At 44.3% G+C, this 17,451-nt stretch overlaps 1 protein-coding gene across 2 annotated transcripts; it reads right to left on the reverse strand.

The window, feature by feature from the left end:
* Positions 1-294: 294 nt before the first annotated feature.
* NUP85 (nucleoporin 85) lies at positions 295-12,839 on the reverse strand. Of its 2 annotated transcripts, XM_075518617.1 has the most exons (19): positions 12,732-12,839; positions 12,542-12,635; positions 12,305-12,467; positions 11,857-11,927; positions 11,280-11,323; positions 10,408-10,477; positions 9,330-9,451; positions 8,817-8,951; positions 8,125-8,247; positions 7,612-7,743; positions 7,106-7,212; positions 6,720-6,803; positions 6,027-6,092; positions 5,412-5,563; positions 5,205-5,322; positions 3,751-3,851; positions 1,813-1,964; positions 1,088-1,174; positions 295-484 (listed from the first exon to the last, which is right to left on the reverse strand). In XM_075518617.1, the coding sequence occupies exons 1-19, from the start codon at positions 12,762-12,764 to the stop codon at positions 383-385; spliced, it is 1,956 nt and encodes a 651-aa protein (XP_075374732.1). In that variant the 5' UTR covers positions 12,765-12,839; the 3' UTR covers positions 295-382. The 2 variants fall into 2 exon arrangements, with proteins under 2 accessions (XP_075374732.1, XP_075374733.1); XM_075518618.1 differs by lacking the exons at positions 12,542-12,635; positions 12,732-12,839 and having other exon boundaries at positions 12,243-12,364.
* Between the last annotated feature and the right edge of the window lie 4,612 nt (positions 12,840-17,451).

Consider the following 17,451-nt stretch of genomic DNA (forward strand, 5'->3'; position numbering starts at 1 on the left):
ACTCAACCCATCATCTCAAGACCATCAAAACCAAGCGAAAACGGAGAAGTTGCTGTTTTCTAAAACCCCGGTGGTTTAAAAGGTGCGCATAATTTAAGTTCTGGCTGCTACAGGTAAAGCAACTGAAAAAGCCAAGGTAATGCTGCCAATGGTAATGAGGTTTACTTCACCAGGGGAGGGTTGCCAGACCACGTTGGAACAAGCAACCTTAACAAGCAGCTCCTTCTTAGAAGTTATGTTTACTTTTTTTTTAAGTTATGTTTATGGAAGACAAGAACAAATCCCCAAGCAATATGCAAAACAAGACATTTATTCTTAGAAAAGCAGTCAGGTTTATGTACAGTGAGCCACAAAGGATGAGTAAAATCATATATTGCTGTCTTCAAGATCCTTCCAACGTGCCTTCTTTGACAATGACTCGTGCAAGATTTCGTGCAAGAGCAAGTCTCAGCATTTCCACTTTCATAGTCTCGACGTCATCATCCTAAAAGTGAGCAGAGTTTGGGTTAGAGTGCTACATGCAGTAAAGAGCTGGTGATGGGTTCTTTTTCTGAGTTTTGGAAAGTAAGGATGCAGGTCATTAAGAGGAAGCGTGCATATATATTTACCTGTCATAGGGACCTCCTGAGAAGAGCAAAAGCTACCTTTCCTACTTTTTAGATCAACCCAAGACAGCATTGCCAAGCCTTTTCTTTTTCTGGCAGCTGCAGAGGTTTGCACGTGTAGCAAATAGCTCCCTGTTCTGCGCCTGGAACGTTTCATAGCTTGAGCTGTTAGATGGCAGCATCTCAGCTTTTCATTGTCTGTGTAATTTGCAATTATTTTTCTTGGAAAAGCATCACACTCCAAAGCAGCAGAACAGTGAGGAGGGAAGTACTCCTGTACTGGTTTTGTATATACTTAAATATCTCTTGATGATGCCTCATTTGGCTAGCCTTTAAAAGCAACAACACATACCAGCCTTGGTAACTCAGGCTCTCCCTCTCTTCTGCCCCCATGTAGGAATATAAATTTAGAATTTGCTTTCCCTAACCCTCCCCACAGCCCTACCAATTCATTATCCAGTTGTCCTCAAAACCGGAGCTACCTGAAATTTCTGCTTATCCGACTTCCCTGCTGTCAGGTCTTCCAGGCATCGCATCAACTCGTAAGTCTGCTCTGCTGAAAATATGACCTGTGGAAATGATTTACTGAAAATGATCAAGTTTAAGGACATCACACAGTTCAAGAAGATAACTTAATAGAGAGGAAAGGAACACTTTCACACTACCACAGATCCATTCTGACCCTTTAAATCACAGGATCAGATAAGTTGGGCTGGAAGTGACTTCGGGAGGTCTCTAGTGCCACCTCCTGCACAAACCAGGGTCAGCTATGAGGTCAGAGCAGGTGCTCTGGGCCTTACCCAGTCCTGGGTCTGTAATTACTAAACTGCCATTTTCTTGATGGATCTTAAAGCAAAAATTGGGCTTTGAAGAAAGAAGCACACTAGAAAAATCTTCAAGCCCAGTACCAGAAGGAACTGGATGCAGTGTATATTTAAATTATCAGCATATGTGTATTCCACTGCTGTTTTCTAGAAGCAGGGAACCAAGTTAAGAGCTGATGATCCTATCCTGGGTCCTGTGTGCTCCCACTGACAGGACACTTGGGTAGCCGTGCAATTCTGGAACTGCCACGAACAGTTCTTTTGCACTGGAAGTGCAAGTCCTAGGCTGGGGGCAGAAAGGGGGTCACCAGTTTGAGATACCTTGTCAGGAAGGAAAGAATGGTTGCAGGGGGCTCTCTGTCTTGTGTGACCAGCCTGCTCACCTCTTTCTGCTCCAGCAGGGGAAGGGCATCTGTCAGCAGGGTCATCCAGAAGGAGCAAGGAGCAATGTGAGCCGTCATCAACATCAAAAGCAACTTGGCAGCTTCAGAGAACCGCTTCTCCCCATACAGCCGGTGGAATTCGCGGTACTTCCCTACACACAGGTGTTGGTGAAGGGTAAAAGGCATCAGTATCTGTCAGACCTGCTTAGGCCTGGATTACTGGATGTTAGGCAGTCCGTTTGCTCCCATGAAGCCTGTGGTAGAACTAGCCCAACTGAAATTAGCCTCCAAAGCAGCTGAGTCTGGGGGAATGGGAATCTTGTGCATGAAGAAAGGTTAAAATAGAGGCTGACCGAAAAGGCAGCCAAAAAGCTGTTACTGTTCTTGGTAAGGTTTACTGTTTGAACCAGCCTGTTTGCTAACTGATACTGTCTGGTGCTGAGTGTTGCAGGGTGAGCAACAGCACAAGTGGCTTAGAGAGACTGGTGGCATCTGCAAAAACCAGGAGGGGAGAGACGGGGAGTGAATGTTCTTTTTGATGTTGCAGACTATCGGGAGGTCTGAAAGGCTTCATTGTCTTCCTGATTGTTTAAATGGAAACTGAGATCTTTGTTCATGTGGAAAGTTCTGCTGTTGCTAAGAATTAGTTAGATCAATATCCAGCACATGAGAACTGGCTGAGGATGAAAGTGAGTTTTATTCTGCGGCTTTGTTTGTATCCACTAAACTGTCAAAATACTGGAAGTAATGATTCCCATTCCAATTCACCTTTGACTAATGCCTGAGCTCAAGCCAGAGACATGTGAAAGTTGTCCAGCAAAAGTACACCGGATGTTTCTAAAACCTCCAAAGGAAAAACAAGCAGAAATATTTTCAGGGCTTTCAGTATTTTTTATAAAAAGCAGAAAGGGAGGTAATTTATCTTATAAGCACAGTTTATAAACACAGTTACACAACTAAACTACGAATCTTTGGGACTGATGCAAGGGTCACTGGTGACAGTGGGCATACAGAGATATGAGGAATTACCAATTTGATAAGTCACAGTTAGCTTCTAGGGTTAATTTAGGATAAGGTTTAAATGAAGGAAATACAGTTCCAGTTTTGCAAGCTTGGACCAAATGGGAACAGATCAAATTCAGGATCACCCTCACTGTAATGCTGGTGTCAGCCAGAAGGGAGTCAGTCCAATTGCCAACAGCTATTCCAAATTCCTATTAGATTTTGGCCCCAGTAACTGGGCTTGCTAACTGCCACAGCTCCAGAGGAAGGTACATTTTAGCTCAATTTCCTGTCTTGGTCCATTAATCAAAGGCCACGGAGCAGCAGCAGCCAGATGGGCAGGTTACCACAGCCCACACTTGTCCGAGCCAGGAGAAGGAAGCTGTGGTATGTAAAGGAAAGCTGGAGGCCCTCCACTGTTACTTGGTACAATTGCTTTAGTGAAAGGGTAGGAGAGATCTTATGTTTGAGTGAGCTTGAAATTGGCACACTGAACCAACAAAAGATGTTGAGATTTTGGAGACCTTTATGAAGTTAGTAAAATTATCACATTGTCAAAATAACTTAAACCAGTGGTTTACTCTTCTAAGGAAGCCCCCTAAGGTCTTCCTGATTGTGTTTGCTAGTATTTCAAAGTCTCTCTAGGTAGTGATACAGTCTGGAAAAAGACTAAGAAAGGGGAAGGCTACAAGCATCAGAATTCAAGACTATCCTGCTCAAAGCAGTGCAGAACAGATGCCTACTGTGAGTGCAATTGGAAATGCAGTCTCCTGGTAGCAAGCAGGCTGCATCCCAAATCACCTTCTGTCATTTGCTTTCCCCTCATCACTAAAACAGGATGTAGCCAGATGGAAGAAGAGACAAATCCAAATAATTCCATGGAATTAACTGTGTTCTAAATAACAGACCAGAATGAAAACTGTAGACACTTCTTACCAAGAAATGTTAGCCGGTCACTAAGCAGCATGGATGGTCCCAAATTATCAATGAGGTCCAAGTCAGAGAAGCATCCCCTTTCACAGTAGTCCTTAAGGAATCTAGGGAGAAAGTAAAACATAATAAAAGCTTAGAGGGGAGAACATCATCCACATTCATTTTCCTAATTCCTTCCCAGAAAACTTGACTACACAACTGAGTTCCATCTTAATCAACCTCCCATGAGGGTTTTGGAAGACATCAAAACATTTCCTGGGAGTGGCCAATGAACTGGTGTAATGTGCAATTAACAGACACTATTTATTCTTCTAGATTTTGTGGTAGTTGAGATCTATTCTTTAAAAGGAGTAAGTGAAAGAAGGAGCACAGGAAGCTGAGGCTGGTGGATGCATAAATAACACTCCCAGATCATAACAAAAGCTGTATTTTTCTGTTGTGTAAAAAAGTTGATAAGCAGCAGGAACAAAAACAATTCTAAAAGCTTTTCATCTGTTTTGTCACAGCCTTCATTATGCTGCTTTTTTCAGAGCTGCTTCCTGTGATGGTTTTCTTTCACCTTCTGTTGAAAGAAATATAACGATTCCCACTCCCTCAAAGAACAAATGGAAAAAAACCCCAAACCAGCAATCTCTTACTACTCCCTTTTTTCACTGTTGAAGATAGAGTATTGCCTGGCCACCTACCCAGAGTGTAATTTCAAAATTGTACTCTAACTATGCAAAGAGATTGGTACCTGCCTATTTCCAGTTAGCAAAAAAATACGACATGGATGGCTAGAGATTAAAAAGCATAAAGAGAGTTGCCATATCTTTTGTCTAGGCCTAAGCTAAGTGTTAGCATCCTCTTCACTTTTATAACAACCTTCCCACCCCTGCAAGGTCAGATATTGTGACAAGCTTATGCAAAACCAGGGACACGATAAAACTTTACTCTTTGTTACGTATAATTGTGGCTTGAGATTTTTTGCAGAAATGGTGGCTTAAGTGACTCCCACTGACTTGTTTGGAGACTGCATGGTGAACTAGACTGTTTAAAAATAATCTGCTGAATAAAGCACAGAAGGGGATTATCCTCCACCCAGATCAGTTCCCTGGTTCACTGTACAGTCCATCAAACGGCTGTACTGCAGCAAGTGAAAGGGCAGTGCATAAGGTAGAGCTATTGCCAAAAGAAATGCTTATCAAAGCAAGGTCTAAGAGGATTGGACTGTTAGATAAAGCCAATCTGTTTCATTTGTAGATTTCATGAAGCAAAACAATGTCAAAAGAAACAGTTAGGGTATTGCAGATGAAAGTACCCAAGGATGTCATTTTTTAGTCCAGAAGCAGGTACTTGGTCTGAAGGAAAGACAATCCCCATCTGCCTGCAGAAGGACCTTTTCTACCACCCCACCATAGCACCCCTACCACCCCACAACAGCAGCAGTCATCTGAGAGCTTCTGACTCAGACTCACCGATCAGATATTAGTGTAGCAAAAGCCGCATCCTTAGCTCTGATGCTCCACGACAGGGCAGAACCCAAGCGATTATTCCGCAGAGCTTTCATGGCCATGATTTTACAGATGCTACGAACTTAGGAGAAAACATAGAAGAGGGAAAGAATTTGTTTCAGTAGTTTCACTTGTATCGCTACAAAACAATGAGATTTAAAAATCAATCACCTTGTTCATGCATCTGTCTCTGCTCGCAGATCCTCAACACTTTGAGGGCCTTCTGTTCTGTGTTCAGGGGTATCCGCTCAATATGAAGCTCCAAATATACCCTGCCATATTCTGGACAGTGGTCAAAGTAATCTACCCCCAGCTGCCACAGGCTGAGAGAGGAAAAAAAAATCATCAAGCATTCCAATCATGTAAATCTTAAATAAGCATAACAGTTAAAGCCACGAGGAGAATCGGAGTCTGCTCTGATTAACTTAGTATTCAGACCTCAAATGGCTTTCACTTTCTACCAAATACCAGCTGCCTATTACACAACTTTGGAATACCTGCATCTCACAAGTGCTTTGGTACAAGTTGCTCTGTACCAAAAAGCCACAGTGGCAGGAGCAATTCCATCCTGGTCACTGCACTTGATGGGTTCTAATAGATAGCTTTTGTCTTCAATTCAGGAAAGGAAACATGCTAGTGTTGTACGATCCCTACGGACACCTTTGCTGAAATCCTAACAGTGGCTTCTGTAAGTTTTGCCTTTTTACTTCATTAACATCTAGTTATTTGCTTTGGCTGCCTCGATGTTAGTCTATCCTCTGAGTAAAAAAAAACCAAAGTTGCTACCTGTGATGGGAGAAGAGTCCTGAGGCATACTCTAGCAGAAGGAATTCACGCATATTTGAACCAAAACTGGAGGGGAAGAGAGAAAAGAAACAGGCATTATTATTCGCACCTCACTGGAAAAACCTGCTGATTTTATTTCACGAGTACTTTTCATTTATGTAGCATGTTTTTTCATAGGCTATCTTAACAAGCTTTGTACCTCAGGCCTAAGCATGCAGGTCAGCTTTCTCCTTGGGGAGACCTGCCAAATATTTACAGCACTTAGCAAATATAACTTAGAGGAAGTGCTTTAAGAAACTGAAACTTCAAGGAAATTCAGATAGCAAAATTCAATTGCTCAAACTTAAATTTATTCAAAGCCTAAGTATGGAAACTTTTTAGATGAGTTTCTCACTATTCCAAATGATGACAAACATTTGGGCCCTTGATTATATTCCAGATAAAATTATATTTTAAAAAAATCTTAACATTGTACTGAGTAACTGTTGAATAGCATGTCAAATTCATCAGCTCAGCAACTACTTCTGCTTCTCAGAGCATCTGGGCTGCCTGTAACTTCAGAGGCACATGCAGCACCTTTATTGTCCATCTTCTGTAAACATCCAAAATGCTCCTTTTCAACCAAAATTCACATGCTGTTTCAGTCATCCTTGCTTCTGGGTGTCTGAATAATCAATGCAAATAAATACTTACTAGAGATTGTGAGATTGCAGGAGCTTACAGTGATCCAGGAGGTCAGTCAGGTGAGCCACAAACCACCAGTTGCTCAGGGCAATGCTGTATTTGAAGCAAGCAAAAGAAAGAAAAAACTAAGCCTACCACTGCCAAGGAACGCATCAGGTTTTCCACAGGCATTTCTCACCAATACAGAAGCTATATTACAGTATAATGTCTGGCTGCAATGTCCCAGACCTAATGGAATATTTTTAATTGCTGCCTGCTTCACATATTTTTGCTAAATTCTTTGAAAGGACAATCAGGCAGGCTGTACCCATATCCTCTACCCCAAATGCTATTGGAGTGAACACACACAGAAGCAATACCGTAGAACTAGAGAATCAAAAACCTTAAAAGTCAACCTGCATTCCTTGATGACTTGATGCATCTCAAATTCAAACGCTGCCATTAAAATCGTGTCTAGAGGCTCAGGACTGCTTTCTCCACCCAGGAACAGGTCCATACTAGACTGTGGAATAAGATTACAAGACATGATAAACACAGAAGTTGTTAAGATGGTAGAAGTAAGACGTTTGGATGTAGCAGCCTCATTTAGCTTATTTTATAGGAAAGAATATGTCATAGAGACTGAACACATTAACAAAACAGATTTTTCCTTATTTTAGCATAAGAAAACTGAGAAAACAATTTGTAGGAACAAGGCTGGTAACATTAGACACTGAAGAGAGTTGGTCTTCAACAATTATTTGTCCACTGTATCAGTCTCCCAGTCCACTTACAAATTCTAGGAAACATCTTAGAGTAACAGTTGTTGTAAGATGTCAACGCTCCCAAAGTCTTTCTTTAAGTACAGTAACCCTTGTGTGCATGAAACGGTGGAGAATATAAAAATAATTCTATTTCATGCCTGTGCATAAAACCGCAGTTCCATTGGCTTCACAGTTGGATGGGAATACAGGAGTCGGGTAACCAGAAAGTGGTACCAAGTAGTCATGAGTTCCTTTTTCTCCAGTATGGCATCCTCATCTCCCAGCAGGATCTAACGGGAGAAAAACATAGGAGTAATTCTGCAAATTCAGCAATGTACTTAGCTGCATCGTAACTCTTCAGAGGCATCATTCCCATTTTGCAAAGCTGAGAATTTAATCAAAATTAAACAACAAAGGACAAAAATTATTCTCCGAGCCCGGTTTCCTAATCAGCCTTATGGCCTTGGACATGAAGAGAAAATGATCTGCCCAGGCTTGCAAAGACTGTTGCAAAACAAAGAACACAGTACAGAAGACTGGCTGAAATCTCCTGATTTAATGAACAGATCATCCAGAATATTAAAGTTGCTTATGGCTCCACAGGGCTCCTGAAATACACAAGGGTGGATCCAATACTTGTCCAGTTTCCTTCCTTCCCAGCAAAACCACACCTTGCAGATGGATTCCATGTGGGAATTGGAAGCAAAAGTTCCATCCTGTAGATACCGCTGACATTCTTCATGCCAGTGCTGCCATTTCAGCTCCATCTCGGTCAGTGTCTGGGTGTTGCCAAGCTGAACAGAGGATAAGATACATAAAATTAATGAAACACCAAGTCAAATCACAACAGGTGCTTGGGCTGAACTCAGTCATTCATGCTAAAGAACTAAACATGGGGCTGCCATCAAGTTTTTCCTTGCCCGATAGTTGCATTTGAAGTGTCTTTCTTTACTCATCTAAATAAGGCAAAGGACCTTAAGAGGGTCCCATGAAAGATTACCATGATGCAGCTGCAATTTTTCCTCCACAAGGACATCACTGCAACAGAGGGAAACTCTGCTGGTAAAGTCTTCAGAGAATATTCTGTACAAGAGAATAGTTCTCAACAGGAACTGTTTCAGACAACTGGATAATGTATATTGCTGCAAAAATTACCTTTCTAACTATGTTGTTTTGTCCCCAACAGGCTTTTATGTGAATGGTTGGGTCTTTTGGGCAATCCAAGAACACAAATATTATTACTGTAAAGGATCAAGACTGAGATGTTTTAATGGTGAACAAATTATCATGTTACAGGAGCCACATCAGAGATGGCTCTTTCTTCCCAGTGGACTTGCATGAAAAAAATCCACTTTGTACATACACTGGGCACAGGCATCTTCTTCATCAAGTCATCCAAGATTTTGTACATGTTCACCGACGCAGGATTGGCACTGGCTTCCTTGGAGAGCAAGTGCCGTGCTTCATCCATTCGGCCTTGTAGCACAAAGACATCCACCTGAAAAAAAACACCTGTCTGTGAGCACCACTGTGCAAGGCTACAAAATACCCAGGAAGAGTATCAGAGGGGAGTTTTAACTTGTGATTTAGGCAAGTTAAGTGGAGTTAAAATGCTTAAACCGTAGGCCCTGCTAATTCAAATACACAGTGTCAGTCTTGACCTCTATGGATCATGAAAGTGAAAGGATCAGGATGAGAATGAGGGGTAGGATCATATTCAGAATGGCTTCATCTTAAAACCTATATAGGCAAACAGCAGCAGTGTCCTAGGTAGCACTTTCTGAGATGTACTCTAGTGTCAAGTAGGGAAGAGGAAGGCCAAACACATAGGCATAAATTCTCTTTGGTTAAGAATCTTATAGGTGACTATACTCACCACGTTCCAGAAGAGCTCGTGTTTTGATGGATTTTCACTGCTCAGAACTTCACGGACCATGTTGTCCACATCACAGACATGAAGTCGAACCCAGTCAAGGAGGCGAAGCAGAAGGGGGCCAGCTTTATGCAGAGAAGGTATCGTTCTGTTAGTTCCCAACTGTTTGTTCCCAAACTGCTATTTTACATGCTTCTAACCCTTAATGGTTTGACAATCATTAGATGAGGTTTACTGATTGCATTTCTATCTGCCACACTCAAATTAGAAAAGAACAGAGTTCCTTAAGTAGCCAGGCTATGGGGGCACCAAGCTGCTGACAGATTTCCGTGGGGCAAATTTGAGACAGAACAGCAACACAGTCCAGCAAAAAACCCTAACCAGTTACTTGAAGAAGTAAAAGGCAAGTGATTCAGATCATAAATCTTGCAATGCCAAAAGATACACAGAATGTTTCTGTTTAATTTAGCATCAATTCATTATTATTAACTGAATACGATGAAGAAATCTGGCACTAGGTGATTACTTAATCTGAAGAAAAGTTAATCTACAATTTGTGAGTCTCTCTTCTGAATTCTGGGACTGTGCAAGTAGCATATTTGTTTGCATAATCCAATTTCCTTAAAAAAATTATTTACTACTTTAAAATGCTGGTGTAAACATACTAATTTAAAAAATGGCATCCTAAAGTTAAAGGAGTTGCATCAGAGAATGCATAAATGTTAGCTGGCATCAACGTACTTGATGCTTAAAGATGTGTTTATGCTTAGAAGTCAAATAAATTGGCAACAACTTTTGAGATCCCTCTTCTTCACTACCTTTCTGTCAAAAATACAATTTAAATTGTAGTGTACTACACGTGAGGGGAAAAAGTAGAAGGCAAATCTAATAGCTTGACATAATTAAATATAAAGAAGGAAATTTACTGAGGCAGAAGAGGTATTAAAAGGCTTATTGACACTTGTCATATCTCTAAAACATATTAAAATATGACACAATGGATGCTGTATTCATTTTAAACAAATAAATATGCAAACAAAAAAGCCCTTCAGTCTTAACGTCAGGATAGTTCACTGCTCACCTGCAGCTGCTTCAACAAACAGAATCTCACACAGGTTCCAGATCAGCTCCATTGCAGAGAGAATAGAAACCTGAAAAAAGCAGGGCCATGCTTCAGATTTAGTAATTATTCCAGTTGTGTTTTTTTTTAATCACACAAAGGCGTTTGCTGTCCGTAGCAATCAGTTAAGCTCACTTCTTACAGACAAGAGAAATGTCATATTGATATTTCAGAGATACAAATTAAAAGACAGAAACAGGCCACAACTTCTGTACACACATTCAGCTTAGAAAATATTGACGCTGTTTGTGCATTGAAATGCAATGATAATCTGTCATCAGTGGGCAATACTAAATAGTACAGGAAGTGCTATTTTCAGCCTTTTTGCAATCCTAAGATTTAACAATACAAACAGCAAAGGAAGAAAGAAAGGCCAGTGAAGCAACATCAGCGCAGAAAATAGGACAAAACTACTGTCAGCACTCTGCTCTTCCCATAACACTTCTAGTGTCCGACAGTTCACGGTGAACATCTAGAGCTTGCTACGAGGCTCAGATGCAGTTGATTGGAACTTGAGTGTTTGAGAGGTGAAGTTTCAGACAGGCAAGTACTGGCCCGCAGCTAGCTTTAAGATGACAAGAAAACATCAGACCTATAACACTGAATATATGTTTAAGAAATGGCAGTGAATCCAAATGTTGGGCATCTTTTTATTGTTTTAGAAATACAGGAGCTAACTATTTATTCCCATTTATTCTTAGTCACGAAACGCATCCAATATACTAAGCCAGAGTTAAATCTAAAACGCCTTACTGCCACAGTGTTGGCCTTGATGAATTTACTAGCCAGTGATTCATGTTCAGTTGTGACTGCATGACACGACTGCAGGTTACCTGAGTACTATACTGGCTGTGCAGGGCAGGGTCCCGGGTTGAAACTGAGGGAAGAATAAGGAAAGTAAAAGAGCAATGTATTTACCTTCTTTCACAGCCGTTTCTGTGCTCATAAATAAAGACAACAGTAGCTGATCACTCATCAAGCACAGACCTAAATGAGTGCACAAATGGCTAAGCTAACTTTTATATAAAACGTTATAACTCTTTTTTTATAAATCCTGTGCAAATCTGGGTATGGCTACAGGGCAAGGATGGAAGGGAAGAGTAAAATCTCCCACTTTTTGGGGGGAGCAAGCTGTTAATTTGGACTCTGTTTCCCATAAAACTGCAACCCGAGATATGAAAAGACTGCAAGTCTGCAGAAAATCAGTTAAAACACGGTGGGAAAAAAAAAATCTCTGACCAGATTTACAAACCAACTTTGAAATCTCCCAAATGGAAATGGAGTCTTGATAATTACTGAAATCTATGCATGCTATTTTACAGTAGTTGCAATAATTTACAATTGAAATGCTACTTTTATAATCACAAACAGCATTTCCTTTTATTGCAGTAAGAGAACAAACAAACTTACTAGCTGCCTGGTGCATGTCCTCCATACAGGCTCGTATCACTGATCGGTAGTTTTTACTTACTTGAACCAATCTGCCAAACACAAAAAGGCCTCGGTTAGAGAGAGCGGTTTGAGCGTCTCATGCCTGTTGTCCACTAAAGCCTTGCAAGCTTCTCGGCAGCAGCAGACGCTCCCAGTACTTGGGTGAATCCAGTGGGAGTCAGCGAGGCTGTGCACAGTGGTTGCATGTACGCTGGCTACATGCACAAAGGCACTGGTCAGCACGGTTATTGGAAAGATCAGGGTCTTGTTTTGTAAAATTACCCTAAACCTGTCATTTTTTTCTGCACTGCTGCTGACTAAAGCAGCTCTAAGCAGACTGGATTTATAAGGTCAATGGCATTTGCCTGGCTGGGGAAGGAGCAGCGACGGCGGGTGCTTCCCACGCTCCCGCGCCCCATCCACTCACTGTGCTTTCCTCGATTTCCCCGCCAGCTCCTCCTCACTCCGCTGGAGGCCGATGAAGATCCCGTGCGACTCGTTGAAGAGTTTCCGCAAGGTCTGGATGTAGATGTCCTGATCCTTGCGGACCACGAAGAGGCGGGAGGAGCTCGGCTCTCCCTCCCCGGTGCCTGCAACACACCTCGTCAGGGCCCCGGGCAGAAGCGCCCGGCCCGGCCCGCCCTCGCCCGGGACGGGGACCCACCTCTGCGGCCGAAGAGCGTCTCGCACACCAGCACCTCCGCGGGGCCCCAGGCGAAGCACAGCTGCCTGGCGGACGGGTCCGCGCCCGGCACCACCTGTGAGGGGACGGCGGCCCGTCAGAGGCGCCCGCGGCCCCCGCGCCGCGCCGCGCCGCCCCGCACCCGCCCGGCCCGGCCCGGCCCGGCCCGTACCATCAGCGGCGGCTCGGCGTCCAGCTCCTCCATGGCGGCGGCCGCGCTCCCCTCCCACCTCCCGCCTGCCGGCGCGCGGGGAGGCCCCGCCGCGGCTGCCCGCGCCGCTGCCTGCGCTGCCCGCGCCGCTGCCTGCCTCGCCGCGGAGCCCCGCCGCGCTCCGGCGCTTCCCCGCCGCGCTGCCGGCCCGAGCTGAGACGCCGGCCGGGAGAAGGGGTCCGGCATCTCTCCGCCGGTTTGGGGCAGGCGCCGGCCGCTCGTCCCGGAAGCGCCGCCGGCTTCAAAGGCCCCGCCGTGGCGGGAGTGGGGCGCCGTGGCGGGACAGGGCAGGGCAGGGCAGGCTCGGTCCCGGTCCCGGTCCCGGTCCCGGTCCCGGTCCCGGTCCCGGTCCCGGTCCCGCCGTAGCTGCCTCGGGCGCTTTTCTGAGGCCGGCCGCGGGTGAGGGGCCGGGCCGGGCCTCCAGAGCCCCGTCAGGCGGTGGCTGTCCCGGGAGGGCTGGTGCTGCCTGGGGGTGTCTGAGTGCTGGCTCTCGGGCAGGGCCCAGCGCCGCAGCGGAGAAGCAGCAGGTGCCTCAGGCAACACGGGGCGAGCAGCCCGGGGGCTGCCCGAGGCCTCTGCCTCCGGGGCTGGCGTGTGCCGCCCCTCCGAACCTCGTACCTGGCCCGCGGGACTCGGGGTGGGGAGGAGGAGAACGAAGGAGGCCGCCCCATCTCGATCTACTTCATTTTCTTGTCTCGATGGTTTACATGCTGCATGGATGCGGCGCTGGTTCCAGGTGCGCGGTGATCTAGTTGGTCAGTCAACATTGTCTTCATGTTCACTTCATTGACTTGATTGCCTTGTAATAACCCGTTTCTCTTATTTCTTTACACACTTCAAGCACTTGCAGATAGATGAGCCTCCAGGTTGTTGAAGGTGACATTCTCTGGAGAGCTGGAGCTCTCAGGCAAACTTTGATAAAGCTGACTAATCAAATTATGTACGTTATGGCTCCAGTGGGTTGCCTGCAGAAGGGAGGAGGACTTGTAATGAAGCATTAGATCGATCACAGCAGGTCGGGGAGCCATGCTGGCAGGTGTCAGGAGGAACTTTGCTGTGCACCTCCGCCTTATTCACTTACTCAGGGTCATGAGACCTTTTCCCTTCTCTGCCTGGCAGGGGTCGGGGTGGGAGTTAATACCCCCTAGAGACTGGGCAGAGTTTGCCTGCGGACACTGCTGGAGACTGCCTAATCAACTTTCTGTTAACTCTGGGAGCTCATGTACTGAAGGAATTGAACTTGAGTATCCGTTAATAAGTTGGTGTGATAAAACACTAACCACACACTGCTTCTTTCCTTCCATTCTGCTCTCCTTCCTGTCTCTGCATACTCCTCACTTTTTGCCCATTCCTCACAGTAACAAACTTGTTCAGTGATACACTTTTTAAGAAAAATATTAACGATGCTCTCTTGCTGAACTCACAGAAGCCGATCCCTCTCAGACTGGTGCTTTTCAGAGAAGCTCACTAAGAATTAATTTTTCAAGATAGCTTAAATCATTTGCTGTCCTCTTATGACAAATGCTGCAACACTCCACTGCTAAATTGCCTTTTTTTTACTTTATTGGCTACTGCATCCATCATTCCCAATAAAAATAAAGCTAGCAGTTATCTTCGGTGAGAGCATGTTGTGACCGCGGTCGTGCTGAGGAAAGGAAGTGGTGTCTATTCAGGTCTGTCAGTCAGGAGGAATGGCTTGTTGCAGGGTAGAAGAACTTAAACTAAATCTTCAGAAACCTGCTTGAGAAACTTAAGATTCATCAGTTTTAAGAAAGCTCATCCTTTACTGTGGGTAGGAGTCCTGTATTTTCAGGGAATTGGGGGATGTGTATGTGTTTGAATCTGTTGTACCAAGTCAAATTAATCTACTATCTTACAAAATGGTGCTGCTCTATGCTGCAGACTTTTGAGGATATTAGTGCTGATATCTAGATCTAAAATATCCTTCCACACGTTACTAAAATGGCTCTGGATACAAATCAGGACTGGATGTCTGAAAACCCAGCAGTAAGAGGTCTTCTGTCACCATTCTTCAAGGGTGAGGTGCTGCTTCTGTAACTGCATCAGTTTGTTGTGACTGGTAGAAGGAGACTTCTAATGGCTTATCAGTCAGTGCGCCAGAGGAAAAACAGAGCCCGCTGCTTCTATAGGCATTGTAATTAAAAGCTACTAATGAACTAAAATGCATAATTACTTTAAAGCTGGCTGTCTCTCTTAATGGAAATCTGAGACTTGCCTACCAAGTGAGATCCTTGTTAGAAGGATGGGAGTCACTATTTGTTTTCCATGTAGTGACGCTAAGGAGTTCTCTCCACATGAGCTCATTTGAGTATCAACCGTGATAGCAGAACTTGCTACCTGAGGCTTTCCTAGGGACACTCAAGTGCCTGGAACGTCCCTGTGTTCTTTTGCTGTGCCATATGTATTTCTCTTGCTTTCCTTTTAACCTTTTCCACATGTAACACTTGTCTCTGTGGACCACTCTGTAGGGAACCACAGCCCTACCTGCAGGGAGAGGCACCCAAAAGGCAGGTGGTCAGCCTTTACCAACTATATTGCAAGGCCTGACGACCCTGGAGAGTGCCCGTCAGTCTCACTGGTTTTATTTTCTCTTCATCAGCATGGAGAGAGAAGTGTTGATTACTGAGGTGGTGATCTAGGTGTGGGACAGCGTCCTCTTCTGCTCCAGGATCTGTCCTGTGTAGAGACACTAAAAGCTGGTCCAGGAACTCTTTGATCCTCTCCTGCTGTCTCTTGGCATGTACAGTCCACTTTGCTCACTCACTAAAAGCGTAAGTGGCTTTTCACATCTGCAGCGTCTGATGCTCTTGAACTGATAAGAAAGGTGGCCGGTTCCTGGGGAAGTCATCTTGCGAAAGGTGAGTTTTAGTATGAAAACTTGAAATTTCTTAGTCCTCCTTTGAACATTGGCTGGAGGTCTGCACATACCTAGAAGAGAGACCTTTCTGCATGCCTTGCAAAAAGGCTTCTGTCCCTGTCCAGTTGATGTAATTAAGCAGAATTGGGAACCACCATGTCAGCATGGAATTTCATATTGTTCAAAAAGGCTTTGGAGTGCAGGCTCTGCATCCAGCGAGAAAGACAAAGGCAAAGAGAAACTGTGTTAGTGCTTTCCAGTCAGGGGAAAAAGAAAAGGAAAAAAAAAAGGCAAAAAAATCAAGGCCTGATGAGGAAGGGAATTACTAAGTTGCAAAATCAGAGGTTTGAAAGCTATTTCATGACCTGGGGAACAGAGGGAATGATCAGCATCAGGAAGAGAGAAGGCACAGAACAGGCAGTGCCCCAGGCAAAATATATTTTCTATTCCTGGTACTAAACTAGTATGAATTAAGAACAAAGCCTGAATAAGCCACTCAGACCTTCAGAGTCCAGGCTGAGAAGGCAGGTTCAGCCGTACTCACTTGCTTACACCTTCAAATAACTGCTTTCTTTTCTTGCACTGAACTAATTGCAAAATAACACACAGTTTTGAAGGGGTGGTGTTACTTTTGTAGGCTTATGCTTGGTAATGTGCAGTAGCACACACTTGTGCTACTCTGCTTGTAGTGTCTGTCTTAATGTCTTAAAATCTCAGTGTGAAAGGGAACGTATGTTGAACGCCTGTAGTCACTGCCCTCTTCAGAAGATGGTGGAGAATTAAACCCAAGAGCTCTGCAAGATCTAGATATGGCATATTTCTTCCTTATAAAACTGCTGTTCAAGAATGAAACAAGGCATGGAAATATTTTAGGAAACAACACGTGGAATTTTCTTTCCAGAGATGGAATTTCTCTGGAATTCTCACTGTGACACTTCCCCATTCGCTGCCCTTCAACTCCATGCATTGAAGAGGAGGAGCTCAGAGAGACAAAAAGCTTTGCCTTTGCCCCCCTCTGCTGCAGCCTGGACCCTGCAGGACTGGGTCCTTTGTAGCCCCAGTGTGGCTTCTCCCGTGCCGCTCGCTCTCAGTGCTGCTGTCTAGCCAGTTATCTTTGTGGGTTTTAGCACTCTGTTTATTGTTAGCGCCACTGGATCTCCTGTATAATGTGAGTTTCCTCTGTTGCTATATTAGAAGAAAAGCCATGTAAATAAGAGGTTTGTAGAAACCTGTTCTGTGGTTGGGAATCTGTGTAATGGGTAGCAAGACCAATGGTGGTGTAGCTGAAACAGTTTTCAGCTTTTTTGAGCACATATAACTTCTGCAGTGGTAACAAAGTTGCATATGTTCTCATAAAGTCCAGCCTATTTTCATGTCTCCATTTAAGCACATTTCTTCTATTTGTGATGCCGGCCTTAATTATGTCTCACTTGATACCATTCCTGCATTCAGTTCTTTCAAGCTGCTCTCAGGCCTTGACCAGTTTCATCCCACCTCCCAAAGAAATCCTCCTCCTGGACCTGCAGCACAGAGGTCTTCAAAGAGGGAGGGGGAAGAAGCGGGGAGAGCAAAATAAAACAGGACCATCGAGCAACATCAGTCTTGTGACACCCTTCCTCACAGCAGTGGCTTCTCTGTGACGTTGCATCATTTCCAAAAATAGAACTTAAGGTCCTTTGGGAAACTGCGCTTGTCTTTTGTTCTGTAAAGTACCCCGTGTGTTTTGAGTCTCCTTTAAAAGGCTGTGCACTAAGTAGAAGAATTGAGTGGGTTTTAAGATGCTTTATTTCCTTGTTCTCAGGT

This window comes from Mycteria americana, chromosome 16, assembly GCF_035582795.1.
Source record: "Mycteria americana isolate JAX WOST 10 ecotype Jacksonville Zoo and Gardens chromosome 16, USCA_MyAme_1.0, whole genome shotgun sequence".
Taxonomy (NCBI): domain Eukaryota; kingdom Metazoa; phylum Chordata; class Aves; order Ciconiiformes; family Ciconiidae; genus Mycteria; species Mycteria americana.